General features: G+C 56.9%; 2 protein-coding genes across 2 annotated transcripts; both read left to right on the top strand.

Annotated features, from left to right (window-relative positions):
- Positions 1–1,838: 1,838 nt before the first annotated feature.
- LOC135996293 (fas-binding factor 1 homolog) lies at positions 1,839–14,247 on the top strand. Its single transcript, XM_065648115.1, is given in 19 exon segments — positions 1,839–1,910; positions 2,388–2,415; positions 2,955–2,996; positions 3,571–3,645; positions 3,648–4,133; positions 4,682–4,811; positions 5,033–5,166; positions 5,449–5,561; positions 5,682–5,818; positions 5,882–5,987; positions 6,078–6,295; positions 6,777–6,861; positions 7,059–7,159; positions 7,520–7,726; positions 8,247–8,354; positions 8,673–8,826; positions 9,635–9,811; positions 9,997–10,242; positions 10,825–14,247. Coding segments are annotated over 19 exon segments (2,835 nt in total). The 3' UTR covers positions 11,041–14,247.
- Positions 14,058–18,389, top strand: LOC135996292 (fas-binding factor 1 homolog). The gene is given in 7 exon segments (XM_065648114.1): positions 14,058–14,210; positions 14,654–14,791; positions 16,366–16,539; positions 16,725–16,848; positions 16,954–17,098; positions 17,454–17,577; positions 18,162–18,389. Coding segments are annotated over 7 exon segments (1,086 nt in total).
- The last annotated feature ends 65 nt before the right edge of the window (positions 18,390–18,454 follow it).

Below are 18,454 nucleotides of genomic sequence, written 5' to 3'. Positions count from 1 at the left end.
AACTACTCAACATTGTACAGGAGGATGTGTTTTGTCTAGACTGCTAATGAAGGCAAAACAAACACCTGAACTGCTCCAGAGAATTACCTTGGTTGGCTGTTGGATTGACAGCATTAGTGTAAAAACCAAGATCTCAGCCAGATCCTGGAGCTTGGTGCCTGTTCTGGCAGTTTTGTGCCAGCAAAATCTTATCTGCATGTGACCTGCAGACAGGGTGAAAAGACTCGGGTCCTGCTCTAGTTTTATTTTAAAGTGATGGAAAATCAAGGCGATGGGAAATAAGGCTACAAAGATACCAAGAGCTCTGGAGCATCTCTCTTATGAGGAGAGGCGGAGAGAGCTGGGGCTGTTGAGCTGGAGAAGAGAAGCTGAGAGGGACCTGATCAATGTGATCAATATCTCAGGGCGGGTGTCAGAGGATGGACCAGACTCTGTTCAGTGGTGCCCAACGCCAGGGTGAGGGGCAACGGGCACAGACTGAAACACAGGAGGGTCCAGCTGAACATGAGGAGAAACTTCTTTGCTGGGAGGTGCCAGAGCCTGGACCAGGCTGCCCAGAGCGGGTGTGGAGTCTCCTTCTCTGGAGACATTCAAACCCGCCTGGACCGACCTGTGTGATCTGCTCTGGTGACCCTGCGTGAGCAGGGGGGCTGGGCTGGGGGATCTCCAGGGGGCCCTTCAGCCCCAGCCAGGCGGGGATTCTGGGATTCTGTCACTTGTTCTCAAGCCGAAGTGAAATTCCGTAGTTCTCTGCAGGCTCAGCAGCTGCTCTGCACTGAAGGAGACACACTTAGACAAGAGCCTCGAGAAAGCCCGTCCAGAAGGTTTCAGTGTTTGAAGCCATTAGGCGTGTAGGCTTTGAAAAGAGGTTTGAAAGTGCCCCGGGGGGCAGCGGAGCCGCCGGGGCTGGAGCTGCCGGCCCTGCCCCGAGCCCGCCGGGGACTCCATTTCCCAGCACCCGGCGAGAGGAGAAGGGCCGGGCCGGGCCGGGAAGGGAAGGGAAGGGAAGGGCCGGGCGGGGCCGGGCGGGGCTGGGGCTGCCGTGAGCCCGGGGACCGGGACGCTGCGGCCATGGCCACCAGGCCCGCGCCCGCTGGGGGCCGGGGGCGCGAGGGCCCCCGGTGTCGCGGCCACGGGACGCGGAGCGGCGGCGGTTGGTGCGGCCGGTGCCGTTGGTGCGGTCGGTGCCGTTGGTGTGGTTGGTGCGGTCGGTGCGGTCGGTGCGGTCGGTGCCGTTGGTGCGGTTGGTGCGGTCGGTGCGGTCGGTGCCGCGGCGGCTGCTCCGTCCTGCAGCATCGCGGGAGGTGCTGTTCATCTCGGCGACTTGTGGATCTGGAGACTTCGGTTGACGCCTTGAGCTACTGGAGTGTGTCCAGAGAAGAGCAGGAGAGCCGGTGAGGGGCTGGAGCACAAGGGTGATGGGAGCGGCTGAGGGAGCTGGAGGTTCAGCTGGAGAACAGGAGCTGAGGGGAGACCTTCTGATCTCTGAACTGCCTGAAAGGAGCTTGGAGCCAGGGGGGGTCGGGCTCTGCTCCCCAGGAACAAGCGCCGGGATGAGAGGAAACGGCCCCAAGTTGCGGCAGGGGAGGTTGAGGCTGGATCTGGGGAACAATTTCTTCCCCAAAGGGCTGTGGGGCACTGGAACAGGCTGCCCAGGGCAGTGGTGGAGTCCCCATCCCTGGAGGGGTTTGAAAGATGCAGAGATGAGGTTCTCAGGGACGTGGGGTGGGGGCGGACTTGGTAGTGTGAGGTTTATGGTTGGACTCGATGATCTTGAGGGTCTTTTCCAACCAGAATACTTCTGCGATTCTGTGATTGCGGGTGTGTTTAAGGCTGAGATGGAGCCTGGTTTCCAGGGCCTTGGAGAGGCGCGAGCAGCAGGGAGCCAGCCGGGGGGGCGGCAGGGGGACGTAGGTTTAACAGCAAGTCGGGAAATCCTCCTCTCCCTGCAGGTCAGAGTGTGGACGTGAGCAAGGATCTTTGATCCCCCCCGGGGGCTGACAGCGGAGGAATCTGCGAGGAGACCATCTTGAGCAAGGGAAAGCCCGGCTCTTGCCATGGTGAGTGTGATGGGTGCTCAGGCAGGCCTGGGAAATCCCCAGTGCTGCTGTGGCACTGGCTGGCAGGCAGGAGCCATCCCGAGGGCTGGGGGCTTCTGCCCAGCTGGCAGGCAGGAGGGGCTGAGCTCCCTGGTGTCACTGAAGGTGTCACATCTCTCTGCTTGCCCGGGGTTTCACCTGCCATTTCCCAAGCAGCGCGGGCGGGACGAGGGCTTCGCTGGTGCTGCTGGGCTTCTCTGGAGAAACCTGCCTCTGGCTTTAGTGTGCTGAGAAAGTCCAGCTCAGACTCGCTTGGTTTTCTAATGAGGGAATTGTCTTTCTCCGTAGGCTACGCGAGCCAAGAGAAGCATAAGTGGTAAGTACACTGGCATGGTCTCCTTTCCCTGTCCGTAGGTGCTTTGGTGTGCTGGGGATGCCTGGGACGGAGGAGGGGGGACACTGGGATGAGGTGGCAGCCCTGGCTACTGGAACGGTCGCCATCCCTGTGTGAAAGGTGCAGCTCAGTGCATTGTGTCATTGCTGACCCAAACATATTCACCTGCCTCTCCAGTCAAAGGGATTTGCTTCCTGGGCTCCTATATTCTGTTCCTGTGGGTTTTCCCAAATCTGGAGGAGAATATATGCGTTTATTTGAGTTCTTCCCCTCCCTGCTCCCTAACTGCTGGTTTAGAGGCCTCTTGCTGCCCCTGATACTGAAGCAGTGCATTTGGGGTCAAGTCCTGGCCCTGGCAGCTCTCTGTGGAAGACATGGCAGACATTACATTGCTGGTGCTTGAGACCAAATCTTTCTTCTTGGGGGATCTCGGAAGAGCAAGCCTTATTGACATTGGGAGCTTTTCTGCACCAGCTTGATGAGCTCACCTGCCTCAGCACCTTGAATTTGTCTTGTTTCAGGCTCTATTGATGACATCCTTGAGGACCTGCGGGGATATGATGGTAAAATGAAGCTTCTTTGCAGCTGAAAGGGCAGCATCCTTGTCCTGGTCCTCCCTTCCTGGGAGCAGGAGCTGCTGGTGCAACAGCCCTTGATCTGCGAGAGGCTCCAGTTGTGAGGGGGGAGGCAGCAGGGAGCAGGGGGGACAGCCGGGTTCCCAGAGCCAGAGGCCACTGAACAGGTTGCCCGTCGGTCTGGGGAGGTGAAGGGAAGTTTGTCTCTGATTAAAAGCCTCTGTGGTCCATGAGAAGCTGGCAAATCCCCCTGTGGAGTGCCCAGGCCTGGGCTATGGCCGTGTCCATCATCCTGCTCTCTCCCTGCGTTTTTCCAGTTGAACCCCGTGTTACATCTGCCAGAGCTTCCCAGCCGGCCGGGAGCAGCGGTGGGAGAGCCTGGAGCAGCAGCGTGCGGGCCGGCAAGGAGTGAGTGCCTTTCAGATCTCTCTGTGCTCCCCACGTCCTCCTGACCTGCCCCGTCCTCAGCTTCTGCACCCGCTCCCTGCCCCGACAGGTGGTTTGCAGAGGATGATTTCTTCAGCAAGGTCCCTGCAGAGAACAAGGCAGCTGCAGGGGTGAGCCCAAATTTGGGGAGAGAGTCTGGATGTCCTGAGGGCTGGGGCTGAGCTCTCGGGCATCGCTGGCAGGGGGAAAAGACAGGAGAGGGGAGTGGGTGTCCGGTGGGAGACGGGCTTCCAGGTACCGAGGATGGAGCAAAGCCCGGGGGCACATGCTGCTGCAGCCCAGCCTTCCTGGGTGCGCTTCGGCTCAAGCGTCGTAGGAAGAGCCCTCACCCAAAGCAATGGGCTTGGGTGTTCCTGACGCTTCTCCCGGAGGCAGCAGCAGGATCTCAGCCCAGGACTCAGGGCACAGAGCGTTTCAAGTACCGAAATCCCCCCATCTCAGCCCCCGTGCGCTGCAGCCATGGCCCCCAGCACCAGCCTCCCAAGGGAAGAGCAGTGCTGAGGCATCCGCAGCGCTCGCCCTGTGCCCGTCCTCATCCTCTTGCTTTCCAGGACAAGGACGACGCGGACTGGGATTTCCTGGGGACATCGAAACCCGGTTCTGGGCCATGGAAGATGCCCGTGAAACGTGGCACTGAGAGCAGCTCTGAGACAACACCGGAACAGAGCAGCAGGAAAGGTAAGCAGGTTGCTGGATGCCTCCTCCTTGTAGGAAAGGAATCAGCAGCCTGGCTGAGTTTGTGTGAGGTCGCAGCTGATGAAATCGAAAGCCACCCAGTCCCATCTGTGACTAAGCAGAGCGGTCATTTCTAGAGCAACTCAATAACGGGCTTGGTTGTGCCACAGCTCAGGGAGTGCCACAGGTTACAGAACTGGCCTTTCCTTTGCGGGAAGGGAGGCTCAGATTTTCCCTTGGGCCTCACCCGGCCTGTTCTGCACGGTGCCAAATGAGACCAAGTTTTTGGGGTCAGGATTTGGGTGGCCGTAGCATCCCCGGTCCACGGCAAAGCCCAGCGGGGGCACGTCTGGGTGGGTCCCGGCTGCACTGTGGCTGTTACAGGCACTCGCCCCTCTTGTTCCTGCAGCGGGGATGCTCATGGGTCCGATGCTCCCCTCAAATGGCCTTTCTCCCCGATAAATCCCACTGGGCTGCTTGGATCTCTTGTTGTTTAAAAAACCAACACCTGCCCTGCTCAAACCTCCTCCCATGTGCGATCCCATCCCCAGAGCTACCCCCACGCCAGACGCCCCTGCGCACGGTGGCCCCGGTCCAGAGGAGGAAGACATCGACGTTTGAAGATGTGGATGACGACAACCTGTTGGATGCGATGGGAATTGGCAATGGCCCAAAAAAAGAGTAAGGGCAGTGCGGAGGCGGTGGGAGTAACGCAGGGGGCGGGCTGCACGTTGAGCCGGTGCCACCGTACTGGGGGGGGATGCTGGAGCTTCTGCCCGTGGGTCCCAGCAAGGGGCAAGAGCAGCTGGTTTGGCAGAGAAGAGCCAGAGCAGCCTGGCCAGGCTGTGTGAGGAGGGACAGCCCTGCCTCTGGAGAAACCATCTGCCACCGTGTCCCCACAGAGAGGAGCTCCGGCCAGCGCGCTCCAAGCTGGATGAGTTGTTCGGACGAGGCTCCGTGGCCAAAGTCCTGGAAAAGCCAGGTACGGGAGAGCATAGGGAGTTCAAACTGGATAAAAAGCTCCCAAAGCAGCCAGGTGAGCCCAGCCAGGGACGTTGGGAAGGTCTGCAGAGCTGTCAGCATTGGCTTGGGCTAGCGAGCTTTATTTGTAATGCCCTTGCAGGGGAAATGCCCTTTCTGTCGGGGTGAGCAGGGCGGTTAACGGGCTCTGGGTCAGCGCGGGGGAAGGCGGCTCATGCAGAAGTGTTGTGCTCTGCCCTCGAGGCAGCCTGGGAGGAGGAGGAGGAGGAGGGGAGGGCTGGTGTCTTTGCAGCAGCTGCTCCTGTGGGCGCTGGCTCAAGGCTCCTTGTCTGAACAGAGGAGGAAAAGCGTTGGGACAAGGAGGAACTTGTCTTTGGAGCCTACAAGCCCTCGATGGGCTCCAGGCCCGCGGTCCAGCCGGCAACGGGGCAGTCGGTGAGGTACGGTGCTGTGCGTGTGTCTGTAGCTCCAGCCACCACCCCGCTGTCCCTGCGGCTGAGCAGGCAGGTCCCCGCATCCCCTTGCAGGCAGGTCTGCAGCTGCTTCTCCTTCCTCAGGTTTTCTGCCGAGATCAGCGGCAGCGAACCGAACCCAGAGCTCCGCTCCACACCTCGTCGTCCAGGCAGACGGAACCCCGTGCAGAGAAGAAGGGGCGGAGACGACTGGCTGGGCTTGGAGGATGACGATTTCCTGGACCCGGACCCGCTGTCCCCAGCCAAGGGCAGCCCGGCACTCAGCATCCCCAGCCCTGCCGCAGCCGGGCGGCCCAGCCCCGCCAGCCAGCTCGGGGCTGCAGAGGAGGCAGCGGCTAAACCCGACCCGATGGACTGGCTGACGGCTGCCTTGGCTCGCAGGAAAGCCGAAGCACAGGCCGAGGTGCAGAAGATAGAGGCCAAGACCATGGAGACCCAGGAGAAGAAGGTCGAGCCCTCAGAGACCCAGGAGAAAAAGGCTGAGCCCTCAGAGGCCCAAGAGAAAAAGGCTGAGCCCTCGGAGGCACAAGAGAAAAAGGCTGAGCCCTCAGAGACCCAGGAGAAAAAGGCGGAACCCTCGGAGGCCCAAGAGAAAAAGACCAAGCCCTTGGAAACCCAAGACACAAAGGCCGAGCCCTCGGAGGCCCAAGACACAAAGGCCGAGCCCTCAGAGACCGCGGGCGAAGGGCTGGCTCCCCGCTCTCCCGTCAGGTAAAGGCCCGGTCAATGGCCGCAGCGCTCCCGTCTGCTCCACGTGTGGCTGCTCCAGCAGCAGCTCTCAGCAACGCCTGCCTCAGAGTTATGAAATTCATTTAAGCACTTTCTCGTCTCCGGTTGGGGTAATGCCGCGGGTCTTTGTCCCGCTGATCCAGCCCACAGTCCCGTTCCCCTGTGCGGGTTCAGACTTGTGCCCTCTGAACGGGGCTCAGAAGGGAATTGCAGCCCAAGTGCCTCGAGCGGCGGGCAGGGGCTGTGAGCTGGGGGTGCCCGGGGAAGGGGGTGGGTGCAGCGAGGGGAGCACCAGGCTTGGAGCTGTTGGGGTCTTTGCTCCCTCGGCAGCCAAAAGGCTGAATCCTGCCGCAGCCGAGCGGGACGGAGGCTTTCAGCTGCGAGGCAGGAGCTGGTGTTGGGGAGGGATCTTGTCTCTCATGGCCTCCTCGGCTTGACCACATCGGGTGCTTTTTGCCTGCAGCCAGCTGGCCGCCTCCCCAGCAGCATCGGAGTGTCGGGCAGAGCTGCTGAGCGCCCAGGCCCGTGTGGCAGAGCTGGAGAGCCAGGTGAGCCCCAGCGCCTGTGGAGGGGGACATGGGTGAGCCAGGGGGAGGAAAAGGGGCCACGTCTGCTCCAAACAGCATCAGGGTAATGGGAGAGAGGAGCAACCTCCCTGTCCAGAGATGCCAACGGCCACCGAGTGCTGCTGTGGGGGTTCTGTCCCCGGGGCAGCACAAGAACCTTCTCCCCGGGTGCCCGGCAGGTGCGGATGCTGGAGGAGGAGCGGGCGCATCACAAACTGTTGCTGGAGAGTGCGCAGCAGCAGCACCGGGAGTACCTGGATCTCCAGAAGAGCAGCCACAGGTAGCGGGCTCTGGCCTGTGCTCCCCTCCTCCGGCAGGTCCTCGCCTACAGCCCCATCCAGCTCCCCTGAGGGGACAGTGCTGGGGCGCGTCCCAAATCCTCCCTGGGTGGGTGACAAGAGGAGGGGCCTGTCCCTTTGCCAGCAAGTCCCCAACCAGGGCACCGCACTGGGCAGCAGCAGAGGGCTCAGGGCTCAGAATGCGGAGAGCGAAGCAGCCCCTGCCTCAGTTTCCCCACGCACACAGCAACACCGATCTGCTGCTAAATCCCCGTGTGCCCTTTGGGTGCAGAGTGCCGGGTACTGCAATGAAAGCAACACTTGTTCGGTGCCGTGACCCCTCACGGGCTCTCTCCGGGCAGGACCTCAGTGACCCTACTGGAGGAGAACTACGGGCAGCGGGTGGAGATGCTGCGGCAGCAGAACGAGCAGCTGGTGGCTCAGCTGCGGCAGCAGTGGCAGGACACGGCGCGCGATCGGGCAGAGCTGCTGGCGCAGCACCGGCTGGACCTGGAGGAGCTGCGGGAGCAGCACCGGCTGGAGCTGCAGCGGCTGCGGGAGCTGCAGAGGTGAGAGCGGCACGAGCGGCATGTGGTGCCGGTACCCCCGCTCTGGGTGAAGGAACCAGGGAACGGTTTGGGGAGATGGTGAAAGGAGAAAGGAGAGTCCAGAAGCGCTGGGTTGAGGGCAGCTCAGTGGCTTTTGGAGTGGGGATTTGCTTTGCAGCTGGAGACAGGGAGATCTGGCTGGAGACATCATCCCGACGGAATGCATTGCATTTTGAAAGATGCTGAACCCCATGTTTTCTCTCCCCCAGATTCCTTTTATTCAGAACAATGAGTTGCTGATGTCTGCATAGTTTGGGTCAATGAGAAATCTGGTTTTAGGCAGAGAAGCCCATAACCCCCAGATGTGGTCCGTCCCAGATGTGGATGGCAGTCTGTGGGATGCCCCGTGACAGACCACCCTGCCAGCTCAGCTCCTGGGACCTGGTTCTCAGCCCCACGACCGAGCCTCTTCCACGGTGCCCGTCACGGGGAGCACCAGTTTGTAACAGCCCATGCTGGGCTCCTTCCCCGTGTCCTGCAGGGGGTCTGTCCAGGAACTGCGCAAGAAACACGAGGAGCAGCTCCAGCACGTGAAGTGGCTGAAAGAGCAAGAGATGGATGTGCTGACCAGCACCACTTCACACACCAGGTACGGACAGCCGGTGTCGTGTCCCCACGTTGATCCCTGGCCAGGGCGTTCCCTGTCCTCCGGGAAACCAGGCCCGCAGCACAGGAGGAGCAGGGCCCATCCTCTCTCCCACCCGCAGCCCCCAGGGATGCTGGGCTGTTGTTTAGTATCTGTCTGTGCTCCCCGAAGCAGCAGCTGCATCTTCCTCCGGCTGTGCTCTGATCCCGAGAGGTTCGGGGCAGGGCTGCCCGGCCTATGGCCCAGCACACGTCCCCGTCTCGTTCGCAGTGAGACAAAGTGTGTCCCCCAGGGTGACCCTCCCCTCGCTCCTCTGCACAGGTCTCTGGACGGCATCATTGAGAAGATGGAGAAGTTCTCCAGTGACCTGCAGAACATGTGCAAGAGGGACATGGAGGAGGAGCGGAGCCGTGTCCAGGAGCTGGTGACCAACACAGAGGCCAGGCTGGGCGAGCAGACTCGGCTGCTGGAGCAGGTGAGCCCACGCTGTGTCCTCTGCCCGGGCCAGGCTCCTGGCTGGGTCCGGGGCGTTTCTCTGGCCCACAGGAGGTCCCCGGCCTGGAGCCCGTGAATGGTGTCTGTCCCTGCAGCGTCTGGCAGGCTCACGGGTGGGTCCTGCTCACCAGGGAGATGTTCAGCGCTGCCTTCTGGTGACAGGGATGTCGCTCGGGGTGGTGAGAATGGGGGTGTCCCAGGAACAGGCTCCACCAGCCCGTTTCAGATGTTGACTGAAGCATCAACTCTGTCTCTCCCCTTTACCCGTGAGGAGTTTGGGCAGCCAGACCAGGCGCAGCCGCCTCTGTTGTGAGTCTGGGGAGAGGAAACCCCCACGGTGGATGAGGCAAAACCTCCCCGTGCCACGGCGACGTGTCCAGAGCCAGTTCTGCTCCCCCCAGGGCTGTCCAGAGGGGACATGTGGCACAGACAGTGCGGCAGAGCTGCATTTTTCAGGGCTGCCAGGGTGGCAAAGGACCACTCAGGCTGGGTATTTCCAGTGCCGAGGAACTGCTGTGCGGTGAGCGTGTTTGAGGGTGTGCAGCACGGTGAGGGGCTGCGTCCCTTCTGAGGAAGGAGTGTGTGTGTGTGTCCGGTCCCAGCTCTGCCAGCCCTGGTCCCCACAGGTGGAGGGGTGAGGGCACTGCTGGAGCACCGGGGGCTGTTGCTCTGCACCCAAAGCGGCCACAGGAGGAGCTCAACAGGGGCTCTGCCTCCCCCTCAGAAGACGTGAGATGGTGTCCGGGACAGGGCAGGTGATTCATCGGTTTCCCCCGTGCCCACCCTAGGAGCGGGCAGAGCTGAAGATGCAGGGCCAGGAGCTGAAAGCCAAGGAGGAGCAGCTGGCGAGAGACAGGCAGAGGCTGGATAAGGCCTGGCAGGAGCTGAGGCTGGAGAAGGAGAAGGTGAACGGGGCCGCGCTGCGTGTCCAGCAGCAGGAGGAGCTGATGAGAAGCTCGAAAGAGGTAAGCCGAGCGTCTGCACCACGGTTCGTAGCGGTGCATGGGCTGGCAGCACAGCCGGGGTCTCACAGCCCTCCTGAAGTCATGAATCCTGTGCCGGGAGGGGAACAAGGGGACGCGCAGAGGAGCCCCAGCCCAGGGCAGCGAGGGTCCCTGTCCCCAAGCTCCCCAGCCGCTCTGCCTTGCAGCTCTTGGCCCAGAAGCACGCGGAGGGGGAGCGAGCCCTGGGGGAGGCACGCAGGATGCAGCGCGAGTTCTGGGACAAGCTGCAGGTCCTGCAGCAGCAGCAGGAGCAGCTGAAGCAGCAGCAGGAGCAGCTGAAGCAGCAGCAGGAACAGCTGAAGCAGCAGGAGCGGCGTCTGGACCAGGAAAAGGCCTCCTTAGCTTCCACGTACAGCGCCCAAGTGGAGCTGCTGAAGTACCAGGCCGAGCAGGTGAGGCGGGGGAGAGCGGGGCTGGAAGGGGCTGCGGAGCCGCTGGCGGAGCTGGGCTGGGTGAACCCGACGGGGCCCTGAGAGCCGGGGGGTCTCCTGAGATCAGGGCTGAGCCCTGGGCTGGGCCGGGTGGGCTGGAAGAAGCCGCGGGCAGCCAGAGGAGTGACAGCAGAGGCAAGGAGAGGGGGATGCTCGCAGCTTGTCTCAGGCTGGCTCCACGTCCAACCCGAGATGGACATCGTCCTCAGCTTGAAGGGGTTGCCCTCTGCTCAGCCCTTCCCTGGGTGGGAGATGCCAGCTCTGCTGGACTCTGGCTTTGTGGTGTCCCCATCCTGTGCCGTCAGGTCCCTGCTGGGTCTTTCCCCAGGCAGGGACGCTCTTGGAGGCTTCCCCTGCGGGTCTTGCTCAGACTGCGAGGTTCTGGGCTCTGGAGGAGCCAGGGAGGGGTCACATTCATAGGGGGCCATGGCACGAGGGAGGCTTTGGGATCCTTCTCTTGTTGATGAGCAACACCTTGGACTGTGACCCTGTTTCTGTGGCACTGCCTGGGATCCATCCCACCCATCCTTCCTCTCTTCTCAGGAGGACAAACGCTTAGAGGAGGAGAGAAACTTCTTGGAGTCCCTCAGGAAAGCACGATACAACACTTCACGACTGTCAACAACCCCTCCGCCCTCCTCCTCTTCCGTGGACGATGACATTGAGTATACGCGTTCATTTATGAAGGCCCTGAGGAAAGCATCTCCACCTGTGCAAGTAGTCAATCTGTCCTCCCTTCTCCGGCCTACCATTTCTTAGAGGATTTTCTTTCTTCCTTTCTCTTCAAAAACGATCTCGGAGAGTTCAGAGTGCGAAGTCCTTCCCCAGGGCCCGTGACGCCACAGTTGGTCTGGCCTCCATCCCTCAGGGCGAGTGCCACTCTACAGCTGCTACAGGAACCTTTCATCAGGCTCTGCTCCAGTGGCCGTTCTGTCAGCTCTGGTTCTGTCGTGACTTGTAATAACATCGTATGTGAGACTGTGGTTACGAGTTCAAGGCCTTAGAGACTTCAGGAGTTCGTTTGGACACATTAGCAGGGATGCTTAATAAACACAAAGGGAGGACTGTTGCAGAATAAGTTTAATCACTTAAATTCCTTTAGTTGTATTCTATGCTTCAAAATATCGCGATAAGGACAGAGAAAAAACTGCCTGGAAGACAGAGGAAGAGAATCCAAGAAGAAACAACGAAGGCCCCCGACCCAAAATTACCACTGGACCAACAGGCTTGTGAAGGATATGTGAAGAGCGGGTGCACAGACTGTGGGGCTTTAAAAGCCCAAGTCTCTTTTGTCTCGTGCTCCTCCTGCTGAGAGGCCCCAAGTCCAGACCGTTTCTTTGCTGTTATGCAGTTATTTATGGAGATCCTGAGGAAAGCGCCCTACAACACTTCACCTCTGCCGGCATCCCGACCGTCCTCCCTTCTCTGGACTGAAGAGAAGCTGCTAAATTAATGTAGACTGGGATTAAGTTACAAAGATGTCCCCGTCGTTAACCAACGACAACATGGCAAATGCTTTCTAACCACCTGCAAAACGAGGGGATATTTTTCAAGTTTTAAATCGTTCTGCCTGACAAAGAGACCTGAAGATTAAGGAACACGTTGTTTAGAAGCAGAGCGCTTAGCTTATATTTGACTAGTAATTAATAGTAAGAAACTCATCCGTTATAACTAACTTCATACTAACCTTATGTTAGCTCACAGGAAGGAGATTGGGGAACCACCTGGTGATAATGTGAATAGAGAAACCTTGCTGACATATTATATTCAGTCGCCATTGTATAAATTAGATGATGAGGAAAAGTGGCCTCTGAATGAAACTCTGAATTATGCCACGTGAACGTTATTCTTGAAGAGAGAAGGAAAGTGGGCTCAGGTCATGTATGCTGATACGTTTTTCACTTTGCGAAAACCCCCAGAGTGGCAGACAGAATGCGGTATTAACTTGCCACCACAGGATCCAGCTGTGTTCACATGAAAAAGGGAGCGGAATAAAGCTCAGGGGAAGTTGAAACGATGCCGTTCAGTGTGTAGAATAAGACAGGAAACTCCCCTGATGAGAGGGGAGGGCGAGATAGAAGAGTGTGTGTCCCCACGGGGTGTAGAATTGAAGATTATTTGCCCTGCCCTTCCGAGGTGGTGAAACTCAGGAGAGAGATGAGGAAAACAGGGAAAAGAATCAGAGTGTTTAGTTGATACTGGAACGTCTCATTCAGTTTTGAATCAGGAATTGATACCATTAGATGAAGATTTTGTAACTGTTGTGGGAGCTACTGGCCAAGAAGAGAAAGCTTTCCTCAACAGCCAATGAAATAGAAATTGGGAAAACAAATTGGAATTCCTAAGTTCTCATCTATGCCTGGGTCTCCAAAACTGTTACGGAGACGAGACTTATGAAAACAATTGCAAGCAATAATAACATTCAAGCAAGGTGAAGTGACATTCAAGATAAAAGAATTGAGCTTTTAAATTTGGCAGTGATTCAAACTGACAAGCAAAGCCATAGACCTCAGGAAATGTTGGATCGAGTATTTCCAGGGCTACGGGCTTCAAGAGTTCCTAGTAAATCAAAGAATGCAGAACTTGAGAGCGGGGAAGCTCCTCCAGGAAATGAGACTTTGTGATCTCCTGATAGCCACAGAAACCAAAGAAGACCGTATGCAATGCACTGTAAGTTTGCTAAATTTTGTGAGATGTAGTGGGTGTCGAGCTTCCCAACAGAAAGCCCAGCTGATACAGCACCAAGTGACTTATCTGGGATTCGAGATCTCCGGAGGGCAGCCAGGGCTGGGGATGGAGCAAAAAGAAGCTATTTGCTGGACATTTCTTAGAATGGCACGTTGGTGCAGACTTGGAGTTTATAATTTTGGACTTTTAGTAAAGCTTTTGTATGAACCGTGAAACAAAAAGACTTCCAAGTTGAATTGGACAAGAGAAGCATTTGAGGGCATTTGCACAACTAAACCAAGAACCTGGGTCTCCCAGATATCACCAAGCCGTTTTAGTTATACTCACACGAAAGGCCAAGCATTGCTTGGCGTGTTCTAGCGCAGCAATTGAGTCCTCAGAACCGAGCGGTGGCTGCTTCCCTAAGCAGTCAGATGAAGCGAGCAAAGGCTGGCCTGGATGTCTTGGAGCTGTGGCAGCTCTTGCACTCGCTGTATAGGAAGCTCCTGAGTTCACCAGGGGACAGAAAATGACCGTATTGGTGTCCCACACAGTCACAACCGTACTGGAACCAAAAGGTACCCATGGGTTATCTCGCTGGAGATTCCTGAATACCAGGCGGTATTGGTGGAACAAGGTGATGTGAATATTGCCATTACCAACATTGTCAATGCAGCCCCTTTCCTCAGTGGATCTGTTTCAGAGCCTGTGGTCCAGGATTGCTTGGAAACAATGGGAGCTGTTTACTCCAGCAGACGGGATTTAAAGGAACAGGAAGACGCTGAAGACTCCTGGTTCACTGATGGAAGCAGCTTTGTAAAGCAAGGAGTACATAAAGCTGGGTATGCCCTACCAACTACCCACGAGGTAATCGAAGCTAAACCTTTGCCTCCTGGGGCTTCTGCCCAGACAGCTGCACACGCACGAGCTTTAGAATTATCCAGAGAGAAGAAGAGTAATATTTGCACTGATTCCAAGTATGCTTTGGGAGTGCTGCAAGCCCATGGACCATTTGAAAAGGCCCAAGTTTATTAACAGCACAAGGAGAACAGATTAAACATGGTACTCCAATTGTCGGAAGCCGGGCTGTTACTGGACAAGTTGCCGTCATGCATTTCAAGGAGAATCGAAAAGGAGACACTGATCAGGAAGCTGGAAATAAATTGGCAGCTGATACTGCGAGACAAGCTGCTGAAAAGACAGAGAGAGATATGAGAGCGATGTCTCCGATCCCGGGTGGCTGTCTCCTCGAACCACCATCAGTAAACTCTACCTTGCGGTATGTGAACAGAGACCTTCTCAGGTTGGCCAGAAGCATTCCCCTGCCCAACTAGTAAAGCTGGAAAAGTAACTAAAGCTTTGTTAAATGAGATCCTACCCCGATCTGGGGTACCCGCTGTGATGTCCTCTGATAGAGGGCCCCGTTTTGTTGCACAGGTAGTGCTGCAAGTCAGTAGAGCATCAGAGATCGATTGGCAGTTGCCAACTCTCTACAAGTCTTAAGCAAGTGGGCAGGTGGAAAAGAAACTGAGTTATATAATCGAACAGCAGATAAACAGAATTTGTCAAGAAACTAACTGGAAGTAGAATCAAGCACTACCTTTAGCGCTGCTCAGAATTAGAGTGAAGCCTCGAGCCAAAGAAAACTGAAGTCTTTTCTTTCAAGCCAATAGATGAAGTTTCCGTTAAAGCTTTTTCATGTCAGCCTTCAGAAGAGAAGTGGAATGGGCTGTTCCAGGTATTGCTGCCGGCCTTTACTGCCATCAAGATTAAAGAGCAACCTGCCTGGATTCAGTATTCAAGAGTGAAGAAAGCAGCAGATAAGAAACAGACGTCGGAGCCAGTAGGACCTTCCGCTGTCCAATTCTCTCAGCGTTGATCTCAGTGACTCTAAAAAGTACGAGTGCAGTAACAAATGCTTTTACTCCAAGGTGGCCTTTACACGGGTCTTTAGTGAAAACTATTATAGCCCAACATGAACTAAAGGAAAAATGTGGACAGGTCGAATCTGAAACAACTAAATATCCCTCGTTAGCATTATTGGTGATAATTATAGTCTTGCCAATAGTGAATTTTGCTTTTGGTACAAGCTAAAGACTCTTACAAAGCAAATTTGGGCTTTGCCCACGGTATTGAAATAGGAGCAACCGCAAATCCTTTTGGGAATCAACTAAAGTATGACATGAAGTCACTGAAGATGATACATCTTGGAGTTCTGAAGAAATTTGGCATAAGCTTGCTTCATGGCTACGGATTCGACCTAGTCAAAGTAGCTGTTGATGTTTGTGACTCTAATTTTAATGCTAATAATTTTTACTTGCATTACGCGACAATGCTCGATTAGGTACTGTTGTGGGGTAACAAAGAGCTATGCCGTACCGCAACCCGAGATGATAATATTTTGTAGATCTCTATTGCAAAAGAATTTTGGCTTTGGTTTGGATACACTTTGGGTTTGGTTATGCACTTTAATGCCTAAAGACACAGTAGAAGCTGCTGTGGCTTGAACTTACCTGTCTTCTATCAGAGGACATCACAGCGGGGACCCCAAATCGGGGTATGGTCTCATTTAACAAAGCTTTAGTGACTTTTCCAGCTTTACCAGTTGGGCAGGGGAATGCTTCTGGCCAACCTGAGAAGGTCTCTGTTCACATACAGTCTTGTGGTCCCTCCCGCCGAGAGGCCCCTGTCCGGACTGTCTCTTTGCTGTACCTTTTAAGTTGTTTTTAATCTTGTAAAGAGATGATTTTTTAAATACTAACGTGTGAGACTCTGCTATGGGAAACCTGGGGTCAAGAACATTTCTGCGACAGTTTTGTGCACGTGAATCTGCATGTGGCACTACTTTGCTCATGGAGCTGGGAAGGAAATACTCGTCCTTCTCTGGAGCCTCTGCTTCCTTCAGCTTTCCAGAAGACACATTCGTGTTTTCCAGCACCCCCTTCTTTTGCTGCCCTGCAGAAACTCCTTTGGCCTCTGTTCCATCCCCAGCACAAGATAGTGATACTGCTCTGAGGACAAAACCAAGTAGTACTAATCAACCAGGTGCTGATAATAGACGTTCTGCCCTTCTTTCAACTGTTACTATTTTTGTAGCACTATCTCAAAGCATTTTGCAACTGTTAATTATGGGGATTTGATGTGAAAACCCACATGCAGTGATGGTAGAAACTGGAAATTTGTCCTGGAATGATGGAGTCAGTATTTGAGGGGAGAAATCAGTTGCCCAAGGTCGTTAGGTCTTCAGTGAGAACATGGAGAACGTGTGCAGTGACCTGCAGAACCGAGGGCTGTTGCTCTGCACCCAAAGCGGCCACACGAGGAGCTCAACAGGGGCTCTGCCTCCCCTTGGGAAGATGTGAGATGGTGTCAGGGACAGGGCAGGTGATGCATCGGTTTCCCCCGTGCCCACCCTAGGAGCGGGCAGAGCTGAAGATGCAGGGCCAGGAGCTGAAAGCCAAGGAGGAGCAGCTGGCGAGAGACAGGCAGAGGCTGGACGAGGCCTGGCAGGAGCTGAGGCTGGAGAAGAAGGTGAACGGGGCCGCGCTGCGTGTCCAGCAGCAGGAGGAGCTGACGAGAAGCGCCAATGAGGTAAGCGCAGCGTCTGCACCACGGTTCGCAGCTGAGCACGGGCCGGCAGCACAGCCGGGGTCTCACAGCCTTCCTGAAGTCGTGAATCCTGTGCCGGGAGGGGAACAAGGGGACGCGCAGAGGAGCCCCAGCCCAGGGCAGCGAGGGTCCCTGTCCCCAAGCTCCCCAGCCGCTCTGCCTTGCAGCTCTTGGCCCAGAAGCACGCGGAGGGGGAGCGAGCCCTGGGGGAGGCACACAGGATGGAATCCCAGTTCCACGACAAGCTGCAGGTCCTGCAGCAGCAGCAGGAGCAACTGAAGCAGCAGGAGCGTCTGCATCAGGGAAGTGTCTCCTCACCCTCCCAACTGGGCCAGGGGCCACGGTGCACAAGGCCTGAAGCTTTTCTGACAGCTTCTCTCTCTCCCTTTCTCCCAGAGACCGCGCAGCAGCGGCTGAGCACGGCTCACCAGAGGAGACGGCATGAATAGCCCCGTGAGGAGCTGCCCAACCACCCTGTGACACCGCTGACCACAGCCCAGGACCTCGGTGCCCCGACCGATGGTCTCTCCAGCACCCTGGCTGAGGCTTCCGCACGCTGCAGGTGGGAAGGGACTTGCCGGGGGGCAGCTGCGCTTGTACCTGTGTCTCAGGAGGCTTGGGATGGTCCTGGGGGCTGGTTTAGTGCCCCTGCATATAAACCTCAGGTGCGAGTTGCCCTCTCGTCCTCTGCAGGGGCTCAGCGGAGCTCTCTGAGCCAGGGCAGTGCCTGGAGGGGGCAGGAGGGGAGAGGCAGGCGAGTTAAAGCCCGTTTGTCCTGGGAGGCTGGGGAGGACCCCGCTGCAGGGACACGCAGGCAGCAGAACAAGGGATGCTGTGGTGTCTACGTCTGCAGTTCATCTAATGGCAGCATCTCGCACTCCGGCTCCTGTTCCAGACTTTCTGCCTCCCACTAGGACGCTCCCTCGGCACAGCCCGCGGGATATCGGGGAGTCCCTGCCCGTGGCCGACAACCCCGTGCTCAGTGCCCAGGTGCAGCTGCTGAAGTTCCAGGCCCAGTGGGTGAGGCAGGGGAGAGCAGGGCTGGAAGGGGCTGCGGAGCTGCTGGCGGAGCTGGGCTGGGTGAACCCGACAGGGCCCTGAGAGCCTCGGGGGTCTCCTGAGATCAGGGCTGAGCCCTGGGCTGGGCCGGGTGGGCTGGAAGGAGCCGCGGGCAGCCAGAGGAGTGACAGCAGAGGCAAGGAGAGGGGGATGCTCGCAGCTTGTCTCAGGCTGGCTCCACGTCCAACCTGAGATGGACATCGTCCTCGGCTCGAAGGGGTTGCCCTCTGCTCAGCCCTTCCCTGGGTGGGAGATGCCAGCTCTGCTGGACTCTGGCTTTGTGGTGTCCCCATCCTGTGCCGTCAGGTCCCTGCTGGGTCTTTCCCCAGGCAGGGACGCTCTTGGAGGCTTCCCCTGCGGGTCTTGCTCAGACTGTGAGGTTCTAGGCTCTGGAGGAGCATGAGGAGGGGTCCCCTTCATGGGGGGCCATGGTACGAGGGAGGCTTTGGGATCCTTCTCTTGTTGATGAGCAACACCTTGGACTGTGACCCTGTTTCTGTGGCACTTTCTGGGATCATTCCCACCCATCCTTCCTCTTTTCTCAGGAGGATGATTACTTAGAAAGGGAGAAGATCTTCTTGGAGTCCCTCAAGAAAGCTCGATACAACACTTCATGTCTGTCAGCATCCCGTCCGTCCTTCTGCCCTTCTCCGGACCACGATTTCTTTGAGGTTACGCAGTTATTTCTGGAGATCCTGAGGAAAGCGCCCTACTGCACTTCACCTCTGCCAGCATCCCGGCTGTCCTCCCTGCTCCTGACCACCATTTCTTAGAGGGTTTCTTAAGAGAAATGGGTTTAAAAGCCCAAGTCTCTTTTGCCTTGTGTTCCAACCCCTGA

Source organism: Caloenas nicobarica, chromosome 18, assembly GCF_036013445.1.
Source record: "Caloenas nicobarica isolate bCalNic1 chromosome 18, bCalNic1.hap1, whole genome shotgun sequence".
NCBI classification, from domain to species: Eukaryota; Metazoa; Chordata; class Aves; order Columbiformes; family Columbidae; genus Caloenas; species Caloenas nicobarica.
The sequence above is the reverse complement of the archived record's forward strand: the minus strand, read 5'-3'. Positions and strand labels throughout refer to the sequence as shown.